The sequence below is a fragment of the Pelobates fuscus genome, chromosome 5, assembly GCF_036172605.1.
Source record: "Pelobates fuscus isolate aPelFus1 chromosome 5, aPelFus1.pri, whole genome shotgun sequence".
NCBI classification, from domain to species: Eukaryota; Metazoa; Chordata; class Amphibia; order Anura; family Pelobatidae; genus Pelobates; species Pelobates fuscus.
This window is the reverse complement of record NC_086321.1, coordinates 180,013,427-180,039,127: the sequence shown is the minus strand read 5'-3', so window position 1 is coordinate 180,039,127 and position 25,701 is coordinate 180,013,427. Positions and strand designations below refer to the sequence as shown.

General features: G+C 42.7%; 1 protein-coding gene and 1 long non-coding RNA gene across 3 annotated transcripts in view; both read left to right on the top strand.

The window, feature by feature from the left end:
* LOC134612681 (uncharacterized) overlaps nt 1-25,701 on the top strand; it is a 645,290-nt gene that overhangs the window by 199,846 nt on the left and 419,743 nt on the right. The gene's annotated exons all lie outside the window — the stretch shown is intronic.
* PARP2 (poly(ADP-ribose) polymerase 2) overlaps nt 1-25,701 on the top strand; it is a 79,521-nt gene that overhangs the window by 36,610 nt on the left and 17,210 nt on the right. For both annotated transcript variants that reach the window (XM_063454800.1, XM_063454799.1), the window contains exons 8-15: nt 7,518-7,614; nt 7,898-7,973; nt 8,307-8,409; nt 9,553-9,718; nt 9,835-9,973; nt 10,063-10,126; nt 10,925-11,059; nt 12,980-13,107. In XM_063454800.1, coding sequence (XP_063310870.1) covers nt 7,518-7,614; nt 7,898-7,973; nt 8,307-8,409; nt 9,553-9,718; nt 9,835-9,973; nt 10,063-10,126; nt 10,925-11,059; nt 12,980-13,107 — 908 coding nt within the window. The remainder of the gene's footprint in view (nt 1-7,517; nt 7,615-7,897; nt 7,974-8,306; nt 8,410-9,552; nt 9,719-9,834; nt 9,974-10,062; nt 10,127-10,924; nt 11,060-12,979; nt 13,108-25,701) is intronic.

The following is a 25,701-nucleotide window of genomic DNA, read 5'->3' as shown; positions in this document are numbered from 1 at the left end:
CTACAGATGTGTGCTGGAGAGGCTGCGGTCACAAAGGGACCTACTTGCACATGTGGTGGGAATGCCCTAGGATCCAATCGTTTTGGAAAGGGGTGGCGGACTTACTGAAGGATATCTTTGGTAGGGAGATTAAGCTGGACCCGTGGGTTTTCCTTCTGGCCAGACCTCTAGAGGACTGGACCAGAACAGAACAGAAGCTGTTAAATAAAGTGAATCTGGCGGCGAGGTGGGCCTTGGCTCAGGCATTGCTTCGACCTTCCGCCCCCCCACTTCACATGGTGCTACAAAAGATTAAGGACACGTTCCTTATGGATAAACTTACAACGAAGGTCAGAGGCACGACTGCAAGATTTGATAAAGTTTGGGCACCGTGGATAGATAGTGGCGTGGGTGACTAGGTGACGCGGGAGTTGGATCTGGGCCTTCGCGCCCCCTTCTTCCGTAATCTCTTCGCGAACCGGATACCTACTTGACTTACTCCCCCTACAGAGGATATAATGGGGCTTCCACTAGGGAACCTCCGGGATACGGCCGGTTTTCTGGGAAATGTCAGGCTGTATGCTAGAAATGGAGTGACACGGTTGTGATCGAGGGCTCTGCCTCATGGGCTGGTGTTGAGGACACATGACTACTCCATCCCCTCCTATCCTTAATACCTCCCTTCCCTCCCCGTCTCTTCTAGACCCTCTTTCCTGTACCCTTCTCTATCCCCGCTTTTCTCTATCTGTACTGTTTTTCTTTCTTATTTTTCTTTTAACCATCTGAATGGCTTCAAATTCGCATCTATCTCTACCTTGGCTTGGACCTTGTCCTGTCTGGAGGGGGACGCTAATATCTAGGGATATTCTTAGATATGTGCAATTATATCAACAAGCGTCCCCCTCGGCGGGGCTGGAAGAGGTCCTCATGTAATTGTGTACATGTGATTATGTATGTTTACTTATCAACAAGATATGCCTCATATACTACGGCCATTCAAGTTCTTTTTGAATTTTATGTAAATGGAAAATAGGAGAGATACCGTGCACACATATTAACATTTTGTGGCTGGTATGCCGAAGACATCGACAAAGCTACGAAGAACATATGTTTTACTCTGTATAAAGTGTTTTCTACGCATACTAAAAAAAAAAAAAAGTAAATCTGTTTAGGTTGGAAAAACGGCGCCTGAGAGGGGATATGATAACATTATACAAATATATTCGGGGCCAGTACAAACCTTTATCTGGAAATCTATTCATAAACAGGGCTATACATAGGACACGAGGTCACACGTTTAGGCTGGAAGAAAGGAGATTTAATCTAAGGCAAAGGAAGTGCTTTTTACAGTAAAAACAATAGGTATGTGGAATTATCTGCCTGAAGGGGTGGTTTTATCAGAGTTTATACAGATGTTTAAACAGCAATCAGATGAATACTTGCAAGAACACACTATTCAGGGATATAACTTTTAAATTATTAAGTGATAGCTTCTTGATCCAAGAAAGATCTGACTGCCATTCTGAGGTCAAGAAGGAATTTATGTTTCTAATTTGTTGTAAAATGGAAGCACTTCAAACTGCGTTTTTTGGATCAACAGCAAAAACAGTTGTGAGAGAGGCTGAACCTGATGGAGGCATGTCTCTTTTCAGTTACGTAACTATGCCTCCGGTAACACTAAAAAAGGTTTTTTTACAGTAAGAGCAATAAGGATATGGAATTCTTTGCCTGAAGAGGTGGTTTTGTCAGAGTCTATACAGATGTTTAAACTGCAATTGGATAAATACTTGCAAAATCATAACATACAGGGATATAATTTCTAATTAGTGGGGTAATAGCTGCTTGATCCAAGAAGACATCTGACTGCTATTTTGGGGTCAAGAAGGAATTTTTTCCTAGTTTGTTGCAAAATTGGAAGCACTAGGACTAGGTTTTTTGCCTTCTTTTGGATCAACAGCAAAAACATATGTGAGGAAGGCTGAACTTGATGGACGCAAGTCTCTTTTCAGCTATGTAACTATGTAACTTTAATTATGAAATCCTTATTGTGTCATGTTAGCACATATAGATATATTTAGCTTGTGTATATTGGCTTTTTGATAATTGCACTTGTATTTTTTTTTATTTATTTATGTATTTCTATGTATAACCTTTTTTTTTTAAATCTTATTTTTTGTTAATGTATTCTCTTTGAGTTTATACTCTATTTTGCATTTTGATCCCATTGAGAGACTTTAGGAGATTATTGTTAATGATTGATGGGATTGTGAAAATATTAGGTGTAGCCATATATATATATATATGACAATGTATATGTCAGAGTACATGTACTTTGATGTTTATGTGAAACATATGTGAAATATACCTAACTATGAAACAGAGACATCTTTGTGTTCAAGTCGCTTTATTATTCGACAGACACTTATTATTCACAAATACTATATTGTGGCTTGGTTACATCAACCATATAATTTGGGCCAAAACAACCAGGTTGACGTTTTGTTTTTTCTATCTCCTGATAATATTTTAGGATGAATTTTGAAGCTTTGTTGTCAGCATACCACTGGAGGTCAGAATCTTGTGCTTGCTGTAAAATGAATGTTTCATTAAATTATTCGGTGATGATGACCTAGTGGTCTTTAGTGGTGCATTACTGTTGGATTATGCTATGTCAGTGGTTTCCAACCTTTTTACTTGAGTACCCACTGGCAGCCCATTTCCATAAATTGTACCCCTCATATTAGCAAAATATAGTTGCTTTTATTTCAAGCGTATACATTTTTTTCTGCCCCGTCTCCCTTTTATCTCTGCCCCAGGCTTCCCCCTGCTCCTCTTCTGCCCCAGGCTTCCCCCTGCTCCTCTTCTGCCCCAGGCTTCCCCCTGCTCCTCTTCTGCCCCAGGCTTCCCCCTGCTCCTCTTCTGCCCCAGGCTTCCCCTTGCTCCTCTTCTGCCCCAGGCTTCCCCTTGCTCCTCTTCTGCCCCAGGCTTCCCCTTGCTCCTCTTCTGCCCCAGGCTTCCCCTTGCTCCTCTTCTGCCCCAGGCTTCCCCCTGCTCCTCTTCTGCCCCAGGCTTCCCCCTGCTCCTCTTCTGCCCCAGGCTTCCCCCTGCTCCTCTTCTGCCCCAGGCTTCCCCCTGCTCCTCTTCTGCCCCAGGCTTCCCCCTGCTCCTCTTCTGCCCCAGGCTTCCCCCTGCTCCTCTTCTGCCCCAGGCTTCCCCCTGCTCCTCTTCTGCCCCAGGCTTCCCCTGCTCCTCTTCTGCCCCAGGCTTCCCCCTGCTCCTCTTCTGCCCCAGGCTTCCCCCTGCTCCTCTTCTGCCCCAGGCTTCCCCCTGCTCCACATATGCCCAAGGCTCCCCCTGCTCCACTTATGCCCAAGGCTCCCCCTGCTCCTCTTCTGCCCCAGGCTCCCTTTTCTTCTCCTCTGCCCCAGGCTCCCTTTTCTTCTCCTCTGCCCCAGGCTCCCTTTTCTTCTCCTCTGCCCCAGGCTCCCTTTTCTTCTCCTCTGCTCCAGGCTCCCTTTTTTCTCCTCTGCTCCAGGCTCCCTTTTCTTCTCCTCTGCTCCAGGCTCCCTTTTCTTCTCCTCTGCTCCAGGCTCCCCCTGTTCCTCCTCTGCTCCAGGGTCCAACTCCTTCTTCTCTGCACTAGGATCCCCCTGCTTCTCCTCTGCACCAGGCCCCCCTGTTCATCTTCAGCCTCAGCCCTCCCCCCGCTCATCTTCAGCCCCAGGCCCTCCCTGCTTCTCCTCTGCACCATGCCCTCTCTGTTCCTCTTCTGCACCATGCTCTCTCTGTTCCTCTTCTGCTCCAGGCTCTCTCTGTTCCTCTTCTGCTCCAGGCTCTCTCTGTTCCTCTTCTGCTCCAGGCTCTCTCTGTTCCTCTTCTGCTCCAGGCTCCCTCTGCTTCTCCTCTGCTCCAAGCTTCCCCTGTTCCTACTCGGCTCCAGGGTCCCCTTGCTTCTCCTCTGCACCAGGTCCCTTCTGCTTCTCCTCTGCACCAGGTCCCTTCTGCTTCTCCTCTGCACCAGGTCCCTTCTGCTTCTCCTCTGCACCAGGTCCCTTCTGCTTCTCCTCTGCACCAGGTCCCTTCTGCTTCTCCTCTGCACCAGGTCCCTTCTGCTTCTCATCTGCATCAGGCTCCCCCTGCTTCTCCTCTGCACCAGTTTCCCCCCTGCTCCTCCTCTGCCCCAGGCTCCCCCCTGCTCCTTCTCTGCCCCAGGCTCCCCCCTGCTCCTTCTCTGCCCCAGGCTCCCACCTGCTCCTTCTCTGCCCAAGGTTCCCCCTGCTCCTCTTCTGCCCCAGGCTCCCCCTGCTCCTCTTCTGCCCCAGGCTCCCCCTTCTCCTCTTCTGCCCCAGGCTCCCCCCCGCATCTCTTCTGCCCCAGGCTCTCCCCCCGCATCTCTTCTGCCCCAGGCTCTCCCCCCGCATCTCTTCTGCCCCAGGCTCTCCCCCCGCATCTCTTCTGCCCCAGGCTCTCCCCCCGCATCTCTTCTGCCCCAGGCTCTCCCCCCGCATCTCTTCTGCCCCAGGCTCTTCCCCCGCATCTCTTCTGCCCCAGGCTCTTCCCCCGCATCTCTTCTGCCCCAGGCTCTCCCCCCCGCATCTCTTCTGCCCCAGGCTCTCCCCCCCCCGCATCTCTTCGGCCCCAGGCTCTCCCCCCCGCATCTCTTCGGCCCCAGGCTCTCCCCCCCGCATCTCTTCTGCCCCAGGCTCTCCCCCCCGCATCTCTTCTGCCCCAGGCTCTCCCCCCGCATCTCTTCTGCCCCAGGCTCTCCCCCCCGCATCTCTTCTGCCCCAGGCTCTCCCCCCGCATCTCTTCTGCCCCAGGCTCTCCCCCCCCGCATCTCTTCTACCCCAGGCTCTCCCCCCCGCATCTCTTCTGCCCCAGGCTCTCCCCCCGCATCTCTTCTGCCCCAGGCTCTCCCCCCGCATCTCTTCTGCCCCAGGCTCTTCCCCCGCATCTCTTCTGCCCCAGGCTCTTCCCCCGCATCTCTTCTGCCCCAGGCTCTCCCCCCCGCATCTCTTCTGCCCCAGGCTCTCCCCCCCGCATCTCTTCTGCCCCAGGCTCTCCCCCCGCATCTCTTCTGCCCCAGGCTCTCCCCCCCCGCATCTCTTCTACCCCAGGCTCTCCCCCCCGCATCTCTTCTGCCCCAGGCTCTCCCCCTGCATCTCTTCTGCCCCAGGCTCCCCCCGCATCTCTTCTGCCCCAGGCTCCCCCCTGCTCCTCCTTTCCTTTTCTCCAGGCACCCCTTCTCCTCCTCCTGCACCAGGCTCTCCCTTCTTCTACTCGGCTCCAGGTCCCTTCTGCTTCTCATCTGCATCAGGCTCCCTCTGCTTCTCCTCTGCATCAGGCTCCCCCTGCTCCTTCTCTGCCCCAGGCTCCCCCTGCTCCTCCTCTGCCCCAGGCTCCCCCTGCTCCTCCTCTGCACCAGGTCACCCCCTGCTCCTCCTCTGCACCAGGTCACCCCCTGCTCCTCCTCTGCACCAGGCTCCCCCCTGCTCCTCCTCTGCCCCAGGCTCCCCCCTGCTCCTTCTCTGCCCCAGGCTCCCCCCTGCTCCTTCTCTGCCCCAGGCTCCCCCCTGCTCCTTCTCTGCCCCAGGCTCCTCCTGTACTTCTCTGCCCCAGGCTCCTCTTCTGCCCCAGGCTCCCCCTGCTCCTCTTCTGCCCCAGGCTCCCCCTGCTCCTCTTCTGCCCCAGGCTCCCCCTGCTCCTCTTCTGCCCCAGGCTTCCCCCTGCTCCTCTTCTGCCCCAGGCTTCCCCCTGCTCCACATATGCCCAAGGCTCCCCCTGCTCCACTTATGCCCAAGGCTTCCCCCTGCTCCTCTTCTGCCCCAGGCTTCCCCCTGCTCCTCTTCTGCCCCAGGCTCCCCCTGCTCCTCTTCTGCCCCAGGCTCCCCCTGCTCCTCTTCTGCCCCAGGCTCCCCCTGCTCCTCTTCTGCCCCAGGCTCCCCCTGCTCCTCTTCTGCCCCAGGCTCCCCCTGCTCCTCTTCTGCCCCAGGCTCCCCCTGCTCCTCTTCTGCCCCAGGCTCCCCCTGCTCCTCTTCTGCCCCAGGCTCCCCCTGCTCCTCTTCTGCCCCAGGCTCCCCCTGCTCCTCTTCTGCCCCAGGCTCCCCCTGCTCCTCTTCTGCCCCAGGCTCCCCCTGCTCCTCTTCTGCCCCAGGCTCCCCCTGCTCCTCTTCTGCCCCAGGCTTCCCCCTGCTCCTCTTCTGCCCCAGGCTTCCCCCTGCTCCTCTTCTGCCCCAGGCTTCCCCCTGCTCCTCTTCTGCCCCAGGCTTCCCCCTGCTCCTCTTCTGCCCCAGGCTTCCCCCTGCTCCTCTTCTGCCCCAGGCTCCCCCTGCATCTCTTCTGCCCCAGGCTCCCCCTGCATCTTTTCTGTACCATGCATATACAAACAATGACATACATACAGATGCTAACACAAAAACACTGATACACATGCAGATGCAGGCACACAGATACAAACACTGACATACATACAGATACACATAGAGACACACACACACATGCAGATACATATGCACAGATTCAAACACTGACACGTACAAATACAGACCCCTAGATACAAACACTGACACGCATGCAGAAGCACAGACTCACACTTGCAAGCGTACCACAGGTTGGGAAACCCTGTGCTATGTGAAAAAGTGCCATGTGTTCTTATTACACTACATTGTATGACTGATGCACTGAGCACGCGTACAGTCATTGTGAGGCGGAACAGAGAACCGAAGGTGATCGAAATATAGCAGAACCCGGAAGGAACTGCTTATGGGTTGGCATTTATAAATCTGAGCAAGATAGTGGATATGTGATCAGGAGGCTCATCATTATTTTAAGTAAAATCCTTTTATTGTGTATTTTAAGAATGAATTGTATTGATTCTGCACCGTTGGGTTCCTGTTGTCTTTTGTCTCTTTCCCTGTTAATTATTAAAGGCAAAGACACTGTGTGGCTGGGGATCCTGGGAGCTGTGGGATATATCCCTCTCCAATGGAGCCATTAATACACAGAGCCAGGGTAGATTAGGCTATGGAACATGTGATTGTGATTATTGGCTATACATTAACTCACTAAATTCACTTTTGTTTAGAAATTAGGTGGTCTTCACTATTATGTATTTGTATTATTATTTACATAGTTTATTGTGAGAAGATTGTTGAAGTATTATCCTAAGTGCAGCACTATTTTGTTTGTCTTGTTGAATTTGTGTTTTTACTTAGGGGTGAGTGCTGTTGGTTTTGTATACAATTGTGTTTGGACTGATTATTTAAATATATATATATATATGTACACATTGGATTGAGTATGGATACTTTTATTTTATATTTAAGTGCTTTCCACTATTACTGGGTGAATAATATTTGTTTGTACATATATACAGCGCTACAGAATTTGTTGGAGCTTTAAAAATAATATAATGTGAATTTATGCTATGTTTTTAATAATTATTAACAGTTTCTGTTTTAAAAGGTACCGTATATAAATAAAAAGAAAGTCTTTCACTGGGTAAACAATACCTAACATATCTTCACTTCTCCCTTTAGACAAACCTGCAGTTTAACAACAACAAGTACTACCTAATACAGCTACTGCAAGATGACAATGCTAGACACTTCTCTGTGTGGTTGCGCTGGGGCCGAGGTGAGATCAGACGTGAACCTAGATTGCAAGTGTAAAATTGTCTTGAGAAAGTTATGTCAATTATTGTGTATCTAGAGCTACTTTCTCATGTAGTCCATGTGCCCCAGTCATCCAGGCAATAGTTTGTATAAATTTGTAAGAGACAGTAAAATAAACACACAGTGGGAGCTGTGTGTATTGATACATAATCTTTGCATTAATTTGTGTGTGTGTGTGTGTGTGTGTTTGTTAGTTGAAATTAGTTGTGAGAAGTATTTTTATTTAGCTAATACATTTCTTACAGTTGGTAAAAAAGGTCAAAACTCTTTGGTGGCCTGTGGAGGAGATCTCCAGAAAGCAAAGGATATCTTTGAGAAAAAGTAAGATTGATTCTTGGCTATAGACTATATCAGAGTCTATTTTCCATATTTTAGCTATTTAGTTTCAGTTCTATATAACATTTTAAGAATTTTCCGTTTCTTTATTCTAAACTATATAGTACAACTAAGTCCATCTTTCATGTATTAGGCATTTACTTTGTTTTATTATACATACGAATATATATAGAATTTTTACTTAACTTTTCTCTCTTTTGGGATTCCTCCCCCCCCCCCTCATTATTTGTTAAAACGCCAATTTGATTTGTTTCACCACCTTCTTTTATTTTTATTTTTTTATTATTATTTTTTTTTTTTTACATTTTATTAAAATAGGTTTTCTGATAAGACCAAAAATGAATGGTCTGAGCGTAAGCTGTTTGAAAAGGTTCCTGGGAAATATGACATGCTACAGATGGATTATAATTCTACCACTGAGGTATGTATGCATGTTAATATTGTATGTCTTTATGCATTTCTATTGATTTATGACTCATGGATACTTTGCAGTTTGCCCTTCTCGGAGCTACATTTGCAGACATCATGAACAAAGGAAGAGAGCAAAATGGTGGCACTTTGATATTGAGATCTGGAGCAAGGAAGAAATATAATCTAATAAAAAGGCGATGGGGAGACATTGTAGTTGCTATAGCACAGGCATAGGCAACCTTAGGCACTCCAGATGTTTTGGACTACACCTCCCATGATGCTTTGCCAGCAATATGGGAGATGTAGTCCAAAACATCTGGAGTGCCAAAGGTTGGCTATCCCTGCTATAGCATATCATTGAATTGGAGTCCCTTGGCACCGTCTCTCCTTTCAGTGATAAACAATTTTCAAGCATGTTAATGCTAAATAAGAGTCTCTGGCTATGCGTAGCCCTAGGCCTTACTGAAGGTGTGGCTAAGGTAGAAATTGCACAGTTCATTCTAGCCATACCAGCAATAGATGCTGTGATAGGATGTTAGTAGTCAGCTGAATGACACTCATCCAATTATAGCCATCTATTGCTGCTCAGGTTAATGCTTTTTTATTAGTCCATGCAGCACCGAGGGAATGGGCTTCTGGGAATTTTTATTTGACATTGAAACGTTTAAAAACCGTGTAATCCTTAATGGAAGTACAGCACCAGGAGACTCCATACACTATAACTACTTAAGTGAGATGAGGCATTTACGGTGCCTATAGTGTCCCGTTAAGATAAGTGGCATAAGCAAAAGCATACTGGAATAAAAAAGGGGGAAAAAAATGACAGTGCCACTTTAAGGTCAGTACTCGAGCTAAATGACTAGCTGATACTGATTTCCTCAACATTTTACCTTTATGGTGATACCATGTGAATATAAGCAAGGTTTTTGAGAACAATGCCTTCCCTTGTTATCCATATACTGAATGATTTTGCGTTTTTATGAAAGTTTTCAGTCTGTTGTAAAAGGATATATTACTCTGTTTTCTCTGTTAACAATATTTTGTGAATCTTGTATTTGAACTTTGTGTGTTTCTTGTTTGTCTCATATACATTTATATTTGGGATACTTTTCTCTCTCCTAATTTATGTAAAAATTGCCAACTCTAATCAAAGGTGAAGGAAGATAAAGTAGTGAAAGAAGAAAAGGTGCCTAACCTACCTAAACCAGAGTCAAAGCTAGACAACAGAATACAGGAATTGATCCAGCTGATATGTAACCTGCAAAACATGGAACAGACTGTGCTGGAGATGAAATATGACATAAAGAAAGCACCTTTAGGTAAAGTTTTCCATGTGTCATTGCCATTGTTTTTGTTTTTTTGTCAGCTACATTGCATCCTAAGTTCCTAGTATTAATTTCTCCGACATGATAAACATTCCTTCTGTCTCCAACAGGGAAGCTAACTGTAGACCAGATTCGTGCTGGATATTGCTCTTTGCAGCGCATAGAGACCTGTATCAAGAACCAAAAGTTTGGCCGAGATCTCATAGAAGCATGTAATGAATTTTACACCCGTATCCCTCATGACTTTGGGTCAGTATCTTGGTTTGCCTTTCTTGGAAAAAATATGGAAGCACAGTGTGTGTAAACAGTCTGTAACTTCTATGTTGTTTTTTCTACAGTCTCCGAACACCTCCTCTTATAAGAACCCAAGAGGAGCTAGCACATAAAGTTTGCCTCCTGGAGGTGAGAAGATACACCCCAACAAAATGCTTGAATAAGGACCTACATCTATTTACTTATAGAAACATGTTCTATGTCTGTATATAACTGTATGTGAAACACCTATAAAGATTCTATTGAGTTCAGCATTTGTTTTGTAGGATCGGATGTTTATTAGTGATTTTATACTTGACCACTCTACATATATGATGTATAATGAGTATTTTTTTTTTTTTTTTATATATAACAACTGGCAGTATCATTTCTACTAATAAGAACAAGGTGTAGAATATCATATCTGAAATAGAAACATTTTAAAGTTTGCTCTCCTAGTTCAACTATTATTATGTTCACATTATGAAAAATTAGGGCTTTGTAGGGCTATATCACTTTTACTTTATACACACACAGTTGGGGTGTAATTTGTTTTGTGAATTGAAGTGCTGATCATTGTGAACATATTAAAAGGTATAAATGTATCTCCTGCTATTTTTATGTAACACAGGGATAAACAGATTGCCCTCTATTAAACTTCCTCCATTACTATTAACCAGTTAAAAGCTGCCCGGGAGTTCAAGTTCAATGATAGGTTTCGCAATGTAGATTATAAATAGTAGACATTAGTCAAATGATTTGTAAGAAGATGAAGAGCAAAGCATAAAAATGACATGAAACGGACCAAAGAGTATTTTGTATTATTTTTTTTTAAGTGTTAAGATACTCTAGGCTCCATAGAATATAATGTAGAAAAATAGAAATGTACATTGCATAGTACCTACCCTTTATCAGATATAATTTATAGATTTCTTATTACCTATTTAGGCTCTTGGAGACATTCAGATTGCAGTGAAACTTGCAAGTATGGAGTCTGATTCTCTGGAGCATCCAGTTGATCGTCAGTATCAACAGCTGCACTGCTCCTTAGAACTTGTGGAGCATACATCAGAGGCCTTCCAGGTACACAAAATCTAATCTTTATTTTCTTTTATGTCTGGTTTCCAGTGATAGAAATGTTGAACTATGATTTGTGTGTGTGTATAAAATGTGAATTAAATTGTGGGTGAGAAGGACATTTTTCAGTTTTATGCTTATAACAGTCCTCATTGTTAAATGCCTCATATGTCTAGGATTTAAATGAAACTTTTTGGTAGTTAAAGCTAACGCTATATCAACCCCCTCCTCCCCTGACACCACATTGCTACAGTCAGTCTGGGGCCACTAAAAATGATACCTGTTTCTCCTTGTGTGAGCAGGTATTTAACCATGATCACACTGCATTGCAGTCAATGGGATTTAAATCCCAATTAATGGGTTGTACAGAGTATCTGACAGTTGGGGCATCTAAAACAAAATGGCCCCAGCTTTCAGAATGGAGCCCCAGGTATAGATTGATACCTGGGACTCCTTGCAATGAGTAACTATTTAACCCCTTAAGGACACATGACATGTGTGACATGTCATGATTCCCTTTTATTCCAGAAGTTTGGTCCTTAAGGGGTTAACCCTGATCACTAGTGATCAACCGATATTGATTTTTTAGAGCCGATACCGATAATCTGTGAACTTTCAGGCCGATAGCCGATAATTTACCGATATGCTGTACATTTACCATTTTGAAAAAAATAAACTATTTCTAAAGTAAATGCACAAAATATACATGACACATGTAGTGGATGCAGTGTGTTTAGACAGGGGAGCTGTGTGTGTTTATGTAGTGTGTATATAATGAATGCAGTGAGTGTTTGTGTAGTGTGTGTATATAGTGAATGCAGTGAGTGTTTGTGTAGTGTGTGTATATTGAATGCAGTGTGTGTGTGTGGTTCTGTAGGTATGTAATATGTGTAAAATGGGTGGGGGGGGGGATTTTTAATTACTTTTTTTATTTTTTTTATTTCCCCCTTCACTGCTTGTTACCTGGCCATGGAGGGGGGCTATGGCATTCCCTGGTGGTCTGGTGGCATGGGCTGTGCAGTGGGGGGGCCCAGCAATCGCTTGCTTACCATCCCAGCAGCTCCCCTGTGTAAATCTCGCGGCTTGTGTGCCACGCGGAGCGTTCCCGCTGGACTCTCTGGATTTACACAGGGGAGCTGCTGGGAAGGTAAGTAAGCGCTTGCTGCGGGCCCGTCGTGGGCCCTGCGGTCCACATGTATTATTGGCAATATCTGTATCTCTATAGGCCAATACTGATATTGACGAAAATATTGAATATCTGCCGATAATATCGGCCAGATCGATAATCAGTCGATCCCTACTGATCACACTAAAAGGTTAGGATGTGACAATATGTCCTAATGCCATTAAAGCACACTATAGTTGGGTATAGTTTTGTCTGGAGTGAGAGGAGGTGGCTAAATGAGGCATATGGTGCAGCATTCTACAAAACATTTATTTTATGCAAAAACTATAAAGATTTGAGCATGCAAAAAATACAGCATATTAATGAGGTCAAAAACCTATCAAACACATTAAAGTAATATTGGTGCCCAGAGTGTCTCTTAAGTAGAGGTTAGCAGATACCATGCCCAGAGTGCTGTGCTCCTAATGAACCGTAAGTGGAATTTGTGGGATATCTTGTGTTCACATAACTATCTGCAGCTGCTGTTAGAGGGCACAGACTGATGCTAGGCACAGCTATTGAGTTATTATATCTCAATGTGTTTGCATCTTAGCTTTCGACTTGCATGTTCAGTCATGTTGAAATTTAGGACATAACCACTCTTTACTCTTATTAACTAAAGTTTATCTAATGCTAGTCTTTGTGGTCTGTATCTGTATGTAGGTGCTGAAATTACCTGTCTCCACAAATATGTAGTAGCCAAACGTGACATGTAGTGCAACATTTCATTTTCTCTCACTCTCTCGAATTTCTACTTACAGATTATTGAGCAATACCTGAAGAGCACACATGCTGCTACACACCATGATTACACCATGACCCTGTTGCATGTGTTCCAGATGCAGAGGGAAGGAGAAGAGAGCAACTTCCAAGTTCACCTTCCTAATAGGTTTGTAATATAGGACTGCCAATGCACATGCCATTGTTTTTGTTTCGCTATGGGTGCAGTATGTAAAGAACAATGCAATTTACACATCTGCCAGAAGGCTAAAATCCAGGCCTGCATTCTTATTTTTTATTTTGCTATATATATCTATATATCATTTCACAATGATTCAGAAATAATACATGTTCAACATTATAGTAGAATCTCTACATACAAAAAATAGATATAAATACCTGCTATTATTAAACCGGTTTTACACAATGCATTGTGAAAATAAAACAAAAATATAACTATAAAAATAAATTTTGAGGTATGGAAAAGGGGAGGGTAGGAGGGCCAGGACATTGGTAACGTTTACAACATTTGAAATATGAAAATACATAGCCCTGTTGGTTCAATGGCCTATTATATTAACATTCAATACCGATTGTGGTCATGAGGAATTAATCCTAAAGAAATGCACTTATTACAGTTCCATTACATAGCCTATATTAATACAAAATGATATAAAAAAAATACAAAATAATCCTGTATGGGCACAGCTGGCGAGTCTTCTTAAATCTGTTTTGTTTTTTTAAATTATATTTTAATTGTATTAGTATGTTTCTTGTACCTTTTGTATCTTTTCCCACATATCCCACGCTTGTTTATATTTATATTCAGTTTGCCTATGTTCACTCTAAAGAAGCGTTCATGCAAATTATTTGCATTAACTTGGTATATGCATTGCAATATATCTGGAGCTATTCTTTTCTCCATTGTCGACATAGAATCGTAAGTGCAGCTATAATAATATGGTACATAAGGTACCTGTCTGTAAATGAAAGTTTAGTCGGATAATTTTGTAGCAGGAGACATTCTGGGGTGCGAGAAATAGTAATTCCTAGACTAGTGTCTATTAGATGTTTTACTGTTGTTCAGAACTCCTGCAGCTTTGTGCACTGCCGCCAAATATGAAGCATTGTGCCTTTTTCTGTTCTGCACCTCCAACACATATTCGATGTATTGGGAAACATAGGCTTCCCGCCGAGTGACGGACCTGGTCCATCATGGCGGGGAAACGGTTAACGCTGAATGACGGACCAGGTCCATCATGCTGTAAAGTTAACGCTCCTCCGGTCTGAATCTGTATTCGAGGCAGACCGGGAGCACCCCGGCAGTGAACACTCTGATATGTGCTGCAGGGACTCGCGATCCGCCTCCCTGCGCTTCCGGGTTCTGTGTGAAGTGCAGGGAGACGGATCACTGCTGATCGTCTCCCTGGAAAAAAAATAAATAAAGTTAAATTAAAATCCCACCCCCTTTACCCATTTTAAATAAAGATTAACCCCCTTCCCTGCCAATTGATCACTGACTACAGTGATCAATTGGCAGGGTATACATTTTACGGTGATTCCATTTTTTTATTTATTTTTTTACCCCTTAATTTTATTTTATTAATTAATTTAAATATATTAAAATGGTATATTTAGCTAGCTGGGGTGGGTGTAAGTTATGGGGAATTTGGTATTAGGCTAGCTAGAGGTTAACGTTAAAAAAAAAAAAAGTAAAACAAATCCCACCCTCCTTTACCCAGTCCTAATAAAAATTAACCCCTTCCCTGCCCTTTGATCACTACCTACAGTGATCAAAATAGAGATCAGAGTATTATACTGTGATCCGATTTATTTTTTTAACCCTTGGGGTTAACTTATTTTTTTTTTAACACTCGGGTTACATTTATTTAATTCATTTAAATATTTTAAAATTATATATTTTGCTAGCTGGGGTGGGTGGGAGTTATGGGAAATTGGTGAATTTACCGTTAGTGCTGCTTACTGCTAGTTAGGGGTTAAAGGTAAAAAAAAAGCTTATAAAAATGTTACATCTGTAAAAAAAAAAAAGAAAAAAGTTTAAAAAAAATTAATAAGCAAAAAAATAGTTTAAAAACTAGTTTGAAAAAGTAAAAAAAAAATACATTTAAAAATGCTCATTACCACTACACCTGGAACAAACTAGAGAAAAAATGATCCCACGCTAAGGTTCAAAATACGCGTTTTGAATTACCCCAGGGTGTATTCTGTAATAAATAGTATGTGTTTGTAGGGAAGTTTCAATAACCAGCCATCTAAACTACTCCAAAATGGAACATAGACACAGCGTAAAACTTCAAAGTTAGAAAAAAACTGAATGGCTGCGTCTCAAATGTGCCCCTTCAACATCCACATATGTACCTTTGCCAGGTATATGGGGTATTGCTGTAATTTAAAGATTGAAAAAAACTGGAAGGCTGTGTCCCAAAGGTGCCCCTCTGATGTCCACATATACCTGGCAAAGGTACATACGGGGGTATTGCTGTACTCGGCCAACAAAGCTGAGCAACATATGAAGTATTATACTTCATTATTATACTAAGTCGTAGCACACATACGATTTGCAAAATATACTGTGCAAACTCACTTTGTTTGTCAAAAAGGCAGAAAAAAACGCTTATTACCACTACACTTGGTACAAACTAGGGGAAAAATTATCCCACGCTAAGGTTCAAAATATGCCTTTTGAAATACCCTGGGATGTTTTATTTAAGAAATGGTATGCCTTTATGGTATAGAATTGTAGATGGAATATGTAGCCTGCTCAAGTGCTTCAAAGTGGGACACGGACGTATCAAAACCCTCCATGAAAATTCACACTTAAAAACCTGAACTTGTCGCGTCTCTTTTACAGCACTGTAACTTCACAAAATAGTGTCTAGGTCATACATTGGGAATATTATTTTACTCAGAAGGTGTAACTGAGTATAATTTGTGGATTTTTATGACAGTGGTACATATTAAAGGAACACTATAGTCACCTAATTACTTTAGCTAAATAAAGCAGTTTTAGTGTATAGATCATTCCCCTGCAATTTCACTGCTCAATTCACTGTCATTTAGGAGTTAAATAACTTTGTTTCTGTTTATGCAGCCCTAGCCACACCTCCCCTGGCTATGATTGACAGAGCCTGCATGAAAAAAAAAACTGGTTTCACTTTCAAACAGATGTAATTTACCTTAAATAATTGTATCTCAATCTCTAAATTGAACTTTAATCACATACAGGAGGCTCTTGCAGGGTCTAGCAAGCTATTAACATAGCAGGGGATAAGAAAATCTTAATTAAACAGAACTTGCAATAAAGAAAGCCTAAATAGGGCTCTCTTTACAGGAAGTGTTTATGGAAGGCTGTGCAAGTCACATGCAGGGAGGTGTGACTAGGGTTCATAAACAAAGGGATTTAACTCCTAAATGGCAGAGGATTGAGCAGTGAGGCTGCAGGGGCATGTTCTATACACCAAAACTGCTTCATTAAGCTAAAGTTGTTCAGGTGACTATAGTGTCCCTTTAAGTGTAAGAAATACTCAGCAAAGATGCAACGTATATATAAACATGTCATTTCCCCCCCCCCCCCAACACCACCACCACCACCACCACCACCACAAACATTGACATAAATTGGTGAAAAAATGGTGACAAGTTAAGGCACAATATATACCATATAAGATACCTGGGGTGTCTGCTTTATCAAATGAAAGCCCTTTGTGGGATTATTTGAACAGTCACACTGCTATGATACCCTAAAATGAGACATAGGCCCGTCAAATCCATTTACGTAAATTCTAACTATAGAAACTGAAATAGTCTTGTCTCTTATATGGCATTGTAGCTTTACAGAAAAGTGCCAAAGGCATATAATGGGGGTATCGTTGTACTCAGCAGATGTAGCTGAACACAATATGGGGTTTCTTTGCAGGAATAGCACACACCAGCTTTTTTTACGAAATACACATTACAAAAAACGTGTTGTGTATATGCCAAAATAAAGCCAAAACACAATTTTACTCCAGCAGAGATTGGCAATGAAATGGCTACGTAAAAAGTGTCAAACTAACCTTAGGTAAAAAGCCTGTGATGTCTATTTTAAATAAATATATACTTTTGTGTGGCAATTATGTTTTCTGTGATGGCTACTAAACCTACAAGACAAACGTACTAAATTCTAAAATTGTTGCAAATTGAAATTTTATTTCAGTGCTTGTGTTTTGTGACCTGTAGCTTTCAAAATAAGCTAAAATCATATACATATGATGTACTCTATAAATCAAGACACACAAATGAATTTATTTTGAATTACTTTTTCTAAGCTGGACATCTTATGCACACGCTATTAATGGCAAAACTGTGAAAAAAAAAATATATATATATATTTTTTTTTTGTTGTTGCCATTTTTATATAATTAATGAAAATGTATCTATGTATATGTGACATCAAATTAAAGCCCTGTTTGCCCTCTAAAAAACGACGTATTATATGTTTTAGTGCAATAAATGACAGATGCAAATTGTGTTTGAATACAAACAGCAAAAAAATGCAAAAATGTCCTTTGTCCTTAAGCGTAAGACAAGCTTCTGAAGCTCTGTCCTTAAGGAGTTAAGACGGGTCGGTACCAAATACCATCGATAAAGTATTTTCCTTGAGAGTACTATATGATTTGTACATCTAGTTAACTGTTTGTGTGCTGTAAATATTTGTTGCCAAGTAGAATAATGGAGAGTATGGTTTAATTCTTTTTCCCAGGCTATTACAAATTTATATTTTCCTGACATATGATGGCAGTACAATAGGGATGTACTCTTCCCAAGGGACAAGCATCTGAAATTAACAATTAACATAACGGTTCCTTCCCCAACAGGTATAAGACACCAACCTGCCATGGAACCTCAGTTCTTTATCTTGTTCCATCAGGAACAGACGGCATCTGGATTTGTTGTGGTGAGGCACATGGGTTGCTGCCAGGGGGATCCGGCCCGATAGCCTCCCGGGTGGAGAGCTTGAGTGGCCTGCGTGCATTCTGCAGGAGTTACGGAGCAGGTATGTTTAACTTGCTTTATGCCGAGTGCAGTCACTGGCAGAGCAAATGGGAGGTCTCTAGCAGCAGCAAATCACTACTCGTACGAGATGCATGCGCATGGCGGTGGAATGCACACCCAGGTCCACCGGAGTTCCGACCACGCTACTTTGCATGCGCGGTCGTAATTACCGGAAATGGTGCCAGTTTTGAATCAATGCTGCATATTTAAACTGTGCAAAAAAAATAAAAGATATCCCCTATTAATATATCCTAGTTACTTACAGTACAATAAATTGGTGCGGTGTGATTTTGCAGATCATCAGTGGAATACGCTCAGTAGCATAAAGAGAAACACGGTGCTGTATGGAATACAATAGTTGAGATCATAGACCAAATTCGTCTTTCTGGTGTGCTCTGAAGGGTATACAATGCTGTAAATAATATAATCTCGTCGCTAAAATGCTCCTTTTTCAAGACCCGGATTAAGACTGACCACGCCACTTTATATAGCCGCAAGGCGGCTTTCTGTGAGTGGTGTGTATGTGATAGAGCACGGAGAAGGATGCTTAGATATTCACTCCTACAGTGCCAGATAATCACTTGAATTGTAGTCCTTGTGAAAGGACAATCTTATAAATCCCTAATGAGGGATATTAAATTACGTTTAAGAAATTATTTCGAAGCAACAATATTTAGTGGCAGGACAATATGTACATATTAATTAGAATCTAAGAGGGGCTATACTTTCTAAACAGTTTAACCTCCAATTCCAACCAATATATATTAAATGTCATAAGGTTCCATGCCAAATCCAACCAATATATGTTAAATGTCACAAATTTCCATGCTGAGTGATGGATAGAAATATATCCAAACAGTGAACTGTGAGAAACAGTTAGATAAATGGTGCAAAGGAGAAGCCCTCATTTAACCCCTTAAGGACCAAACTTCTGGAATAAAAGGGAATCATGACATGTCAGACACGTCATGTGTCCTTAAGGGGTTAAACCTTTGGGTTGGAGGGTCTTCAACAGATATATCCAGAAGCTCTCACATTGTCTCAAACAGGGCCGGACTGGAAACTAAAAGCAGCCCTGGAAAAAAATTCTATACCAGCCCAATAATGCGTCGCGCCAGCATAGTGTGCTGATATAGAGGGTGAAAAAATAACTTGAAATTTAAAACTCTTACTCCAACGAAAGAACGCATATAGGGCTTCAAAATAAACAAAAGAGCGCCTTTATTTTAAGTAGACGTACATTTGCATGTAATCAATGTTCCAGTACAACTACTTTGGCCTATTAAGGACATTTTAGTAATGGGACTGAAATGCTGAATGTCTGCAATTGCACAACTAAACAAAAATGAAGTTAGCTTGTTTATTTTGAAGTTCTATGGGCGCGCTCTTCACTTTAAATATGTTATGGTGCATGAGTATGCAACTAGCAACAAGACTGGGCCAATACGTGCTCATTACACACACACACACACACACACACACACACACACACACATATATATATATATATATATATATATATATATATATATATATATATATATATATATATATTAATGACATTTATGTGTGTATTATGCATATATAAATGTATATTACTATATGTGTAAATATTATAGGCATAAATATATGTTACTAATACACACATCAATGTGTGTGTATATATATATATATATATATATATATATATATGTGTGTGTGTGTGTATTACTGTCAGGATCACATCAATTTACGTCTATTACCTTTACCTCGTTTAGTGTATCTTGTCTCCAATTGTCTCCTTTTTTTCTCTTACAGCGACCCTTGTGTTTCTTTTACTTCATCCCAGTCCCTGTGTGTTTCTTTTTACCCTTCTCCAGCCTCTGTATTTCTCTTTCCCTAGCCCCTTTTGTGTTGTTCTTAGCCCCAGCCAACAAACCTTCTGTGTCTCTTTCTTCCCTCTCCTCCCTGTCTCTCTTCCCCCTCTCCTCCCTGAATCTCTCTTCCCCATCTCCTCCCTGTGTCTCTCTATTACCCCTCTGCCTCTTTGTCCCCCTTCCCTGGTGTCTCTCTATTACCCCTCTGTCTCTGTGTTCCCCCTTCTCCTGTGTCTCTCTATTACCCATCTCTTTGTCCCCCCAACCCCTATGTCTCTCTATTACCCCTCTCTTTATTTCCCCATCCCCTGTCTCTCTATTACCCCTCTGTCTCTTTGTCCCCCCCCTTCCCTGGTGTCTCTCTATTACCCCTCTCTTTGTCCCCCCCCATCCCCTGTCTCTCTATTACCCTTCTGTCTCTTTGCCCCCCCCCCCCTTCCCTGGTGTCTCTCTATTACCCCTCTCTTTGTCCCCCCCATCCCCTGTCTCTCTATTACCCCTCAGTCTCTGTGTCCCCCCTTCCCCAGTGTTTCTATTACCCCTCTATTTGTCCCCCTTCCCCTCTTTTTGTCCTCCACTTCCCCTCTATTTGTCCCCCCTTCCCCTCTATTTGTCCCCCCCTTCCCCTCTTTTTGTCCCCTTCCCCTATTTTTCTCTGTACCTGCTGCTGCTACAGGAGGACTGAGGGAGGAGGCGGAGCTAACTACCATGCTCCCTCCCGGTTCCCATAATTCCCAGCATCTACAGATCATAGAGTAATCCCTACTCTATGATCTATAGATGCTGGGAATTATGGGAACCGCGAGGGAGCTTGGTAGTTAGCTCCGCCCCCTCCCTCAGTCCTCCTGTGCTGACAGCTATGCTGCTGTCAGTATCAGTGAGTGTGCTGCTGCATCGCTTAGGCGGCCGCAAGGTGAGTAATCACCTCAGAGTGTGCCGCCGGACCGGCCACCCGGCGGCACTGACATGCGGCCGGCGGCCGCGATTTTATTAGACAGCAGGGCTCCCTCTCACTCTCCAGCCCCCCAGGTGCCGCGGCCCACCGGGAAATTTCCCGGTATCCCGGTGGGCCAGTCCGGCCCTGGTCTCAAAAATCTATCGTAGTCGCCCCTTCTTTTGTCACGTTTTACCAGTTTCAACCCACAGAAGCGGAGACTTTTTGAGTCACCTGAGTGGTGTTCCTTTAAGTGACGGGCGATGGGAGTCTCTATAGTTAGCTTGGGAGACCTCAATGTTCCTTGATCCTTTCTTTTGCCTACATATTTGGAGTCACGTTTCTAAGTAAGAAGGTAAACCAAACCTGCGGTGTTGCAGTTAAAGAATGAGGTGATATTAAATGACTGCCTTCACTGTCGGTTACATTTTTCGAATCGCGTTTAATAAATTTGCAGGCAACACACCGCCCACACTTGAAGGAACCCATAAGGGGGATAATTAGCCAAGTATGTGTGCTAGCCTGCTGGTGTTGAAAATGTCTGTGTGCTGTGAAGGAAGTCAGTGTTACCGATAAGGAAGTTGATGTTACCTTCTCTGATGACACATCAGATAAAGCAAATAGGAAAGCCCTTCCAGTTCAACAACAGATTCTGGAACTTATGTACAGAGAGTGGAAGAACCCTGAAAAAAAAGGGGGCATTTATTTCCAGACATTTCAAGAGCATTGTTAAACTACATGGAGAAAACCAGTGGGAAGACTTGCCAGTCGTTGACGTACAAGTTGCTCAGTTGTCTAAAAAGACTACCATTCCGATTGGAGAAGTCTCTAGTCTTAAAGACCCTATGGAAAAAAGGGCAGAAACATCCAGCAGATGAGCATATCAGGCAGCAGGCTGCTTCAGTGGCTAAAGCTCAGTACCTTTGGCTTCAAGGATTGGAAGATAGTCTTGGTGAATTTCAAGACAAAGTGTTATCCAAAATGTAAGGTTATCCAATGAATACCTGCTAGATGTTATCACAGAGGTGATTAAACTTTCGGCTCGTGTCATGGGTTTGACATCTGTGGCCCGCATGGCTCTTTGGCTTGAGGTCTGGACGGCTGATAAGGCATCAAAGTCTGCACTGTATGAACTTCCTTTGGAGAGGAAGAAATTGTTTGGTTCTCCTTTGGAATAATTAATCCAACAGATGTTGGAAACCAAAAGGGTTCTCCCTCAGGACGGGAAGCATTCATGGAAACCCAGATACAAGAACTTCCAGTACAAAAACCGTTGGGGAATCAAGACAAACACAGGTTTTTTTCTTCAACAAAGGAAAGATTTGAGGTTTGACGCACACAAATACATCAAATCTGACCGCAAAAACATTGACGCCATACGACTGGGCGGAGGGATACAATTTGCTCACAGATGGAGGGAGACCATTGCAAATCCATGGATTCTGAATATGGTTGCGAAAGGATACAGAATAAAGTTCTTAGGTGTACCAAGACCAAGTTTCTTTGCCTCCTACCGTTCAAAAGTAAGAAACCAAGCCCTCTTCTCCGCTACGTTCACTCTTTTAAAGAAAGGTATTATAGAAAGAGTTCCCGGTACCCAGCTATATAAGGATATCTACTCCCGGTTGTTCCTGGTCTCAAAACCAGATATGTCCTTTCGTCCCATTTTGACTTTGGATTTAAAAGATGCCTACTTTCACATTTGTATGGATGTAGACTCAAGAAAATACCTGCGGTTTGCCATAAGAAAAGGTCACAATGTTCATCACTTTCAATTCAAAGCCCTTCCATTCAGTCTCGCCTCGGCTCCCAGCTTTTTTTTTTTTTACAAAGGTTGTCACGCCTATCAAGCATTCTTAAGGGTGCAAGGAATCACAGTTGTTCCATACTTGGACGACTGGTTCATAAAGGCAAATTCAAGACACGCTCTAGAGTCGTAAGTGGCTTACACCCTCAGAATCCTGGAAGATCATTGTTGGGTTATAACCCTCTATAAATCCTGTCTGCTTCATACATGGTCCATTCAGTTTCTAGGTTTTTTAGTCAAGTCAGACACTCTTTCTGTTCACCTAACTGGGGGAAAAAAAAAATATAAAGAAACTGATAACCGATCTTTCGCGAAAACCAGAATGTTCTGTGAGAAAAGCTATGCTGGTGTTGGGACACCTCACCTCCACCATCCAAGCAGTAAAATGGGCCAGAGCAGAATCAAGCCCTTTACAGTGGCAAATTCTTGCGCAGTGGTCAAAGAAGACGACTTGGCTGCATTGATAAGTATATCTGATCTTGTAAAAATACAACTAACTTGGTGGCAAAAGACCAGTTTCAAGGTCTATCTTTTTTACCAAAATATTGGGCCATAATTCCAACGGACGCTTCAAATACAGATTGGAGGGCTCACCTGCAATGTCACTTAAGGCATGGCACATGGTCAGAAGATGAAAAAAGGGAATCTTCAAATTACAAGGAGTTGATAACCGTCTTATACGCTTTTCATCAGTTCAGAGCTCTCATATTGTGGAAAGCGGTGAAAATTCAGTCAGACAGACTACGGTGGCTTACCTGAACAAAGAGGTACGAGGGTAAGAAAATTGCACTAGGATTAAGTCCTGGGCTCAAAGTCTTCTAGACGACCTGTCCGTTACTTACATACGAGGGATAGACCACATTATAGCAGATGATTTGAGCAGATCAAAATGGTCCCAGAACAAGTGGTCTCTGAATCCTGTCATTTTTTCTCAACTAGTGAAAAGATTCGGTCTGCCTGTCATCGATCTGATGGCAAGAAGGTCAAATGCAAAGTTGATAACATTTGCCTCTCTCTTCAAGGCAGAAATGCCTCTGGTTCTGGATGGGCTGTGAGTCAGGTGGGACCTAAGCCTTGCATACATATTTCCCCCAGTGAGCCTAATCCCAAGGATTCTGCAAAAGGTGAAAACAGAACAAGCAATGGTGCTGGCCATAATTCCATACTGGCCAAATCAAAGCTGGTTCTTGCTTTTAATGAAGATGGTTTTCAAGTACTGGGAACTTCCGGTGTCAACAGATCTCCTGGAGAACGAAGGGGTTTCAGTAGAGGTGTTCAAATTTACATCTTGGCTGCTGCACGGCTAATCCTGCATAATAAGGGCATTAAGAAAGAGAGGTTCAAGTTGCTGCTAAATTCTTCCAGAAGCTCTACCTCTGCTATCTACTTGAAAATTTGGACAAAATGTCTTCATTGGTGCATATCTCATCATTGCATAATATCTTCTCCTTCTACTGATACAATCTTGCATTTTCTTCAAGACTGCCTTAAAGGAGGTCTTAGTTTATCTACTCTCAAAGTTAAAGTTTCTGCTCTCTTAAAACTTAACTTCAAATCCTCTTGTTAGGAGATTATTTTAAGGCTGTCATGCTTATCAAGTTTCCAAGAAAGGAGTTTTTTTATTTTTTCCCTCTTGGGGCCTATCTTTGGTTTTGAAGTCTCTTTGTACCCAGCCTTTCGAACCTTTGGAGGAAACTTCCCTGAGGCTCCTGTCTCTGAAAACTGCATTTTTGGTGCCCATAACTTCCGCTAAGAGGATAGGTGAAATTCAGGCCCTTTCATCTTCTGCTGAATTTACTAAAATTCTTCCTGACAAGTTATGTATCCGAAACCTTCATTTCTACTGAAAGTCATCTCTTCCAAGGCTATCAATCAACCAATTTCCCTGCTTTCCTTTGGTTATCCACCTGTCTCCGATTTGGATGATAATTGGCACAAGTTGGATGTCGTAAATCTCTGAAGATCTACTTAGACCGCTCCTCTAAATACAGGAAGACTGACCATCTTTTTGTCAATTTCTTTGTAAAATGTAATGGTCATATTGCCTCCAAGTCTACATTAGCGAGATGGCTTGTGGACATGATTAAATTGGCTTATTCTGCCTCAAATCTGCCTCTGCCTGCCTCTTCAAAAGCTCATTCTACTAGAGCCATGGCTGCTTCCTGGGCCGCAAAAAAAATCACATGCTTCACCTGAAGATATCTGCAGAGTCGCTACATGGTCTTCATTCAACACCTTCGTCAAGCATTACAGACTATGTATTCTCTACCTCTGATGCTGCTTTCGGGCATAAGGCATTACAAGCGGTGGTTGCCTAATTCCCGCCCATAGCTCTGGGATCTCGATATATTCCTATTGTACTGCCACCATATGTCAGGAAAAACTGCAATATTACTCACAGTAAATTCCTTTTTCCTTAATATGGTGGCAGTACATCACTCCCTCCCTTTGTTAATAAATTTGATATTTTTGCAGTAATATGTCTCTGAGGGTTTATTGGGACGTACTGAGGTTCCATGGCAGGTTGGGGGAGGAACTTTTATGTTAATTGTTTATTTCAGATACTTGTCCATTGGGAAGCGTACATGCCTATTGTACTGCCACCATATTAAGGAAAAGGGAATTTACAGTGAGTAAAATTAAAGTTTTTTTGATCAGACTCGAGCCTATTGAATTAGAATAAAGTAAAGATATTAATTTAGTTGCTGGTTATCATTTTAGCAGAATTTTTTTGAAAGATCGTCAGCTGTTGCTCATTTAAAATTCCTCTTTTATATTTATTTTGTTCCTGCATCCACAGTTGTGCAATGAAGGGGACTTTATAAATTGTTTGCAACATGCAAAAATCATAGAAAGTAGTACCTTGGAATAATTTGAACATAAACCTAATATGATGTCGTACCCAAATTTCATAATTAAAATCAGGAACAATAGATCTTATGTTAAGATTGGGATAGCTAGTGAGAATGGTTCACTAGTGCTATGTATATGTCTATGGGTATCCCAAACATTAATAGTCAATGTTGTTGTGGGTAGCATTGATACTTTTTTGGGTCTGAGATGTCTTGGCAGCCATAGTAAAGACAGAAAGGAATGACCCTGTGTTATTGT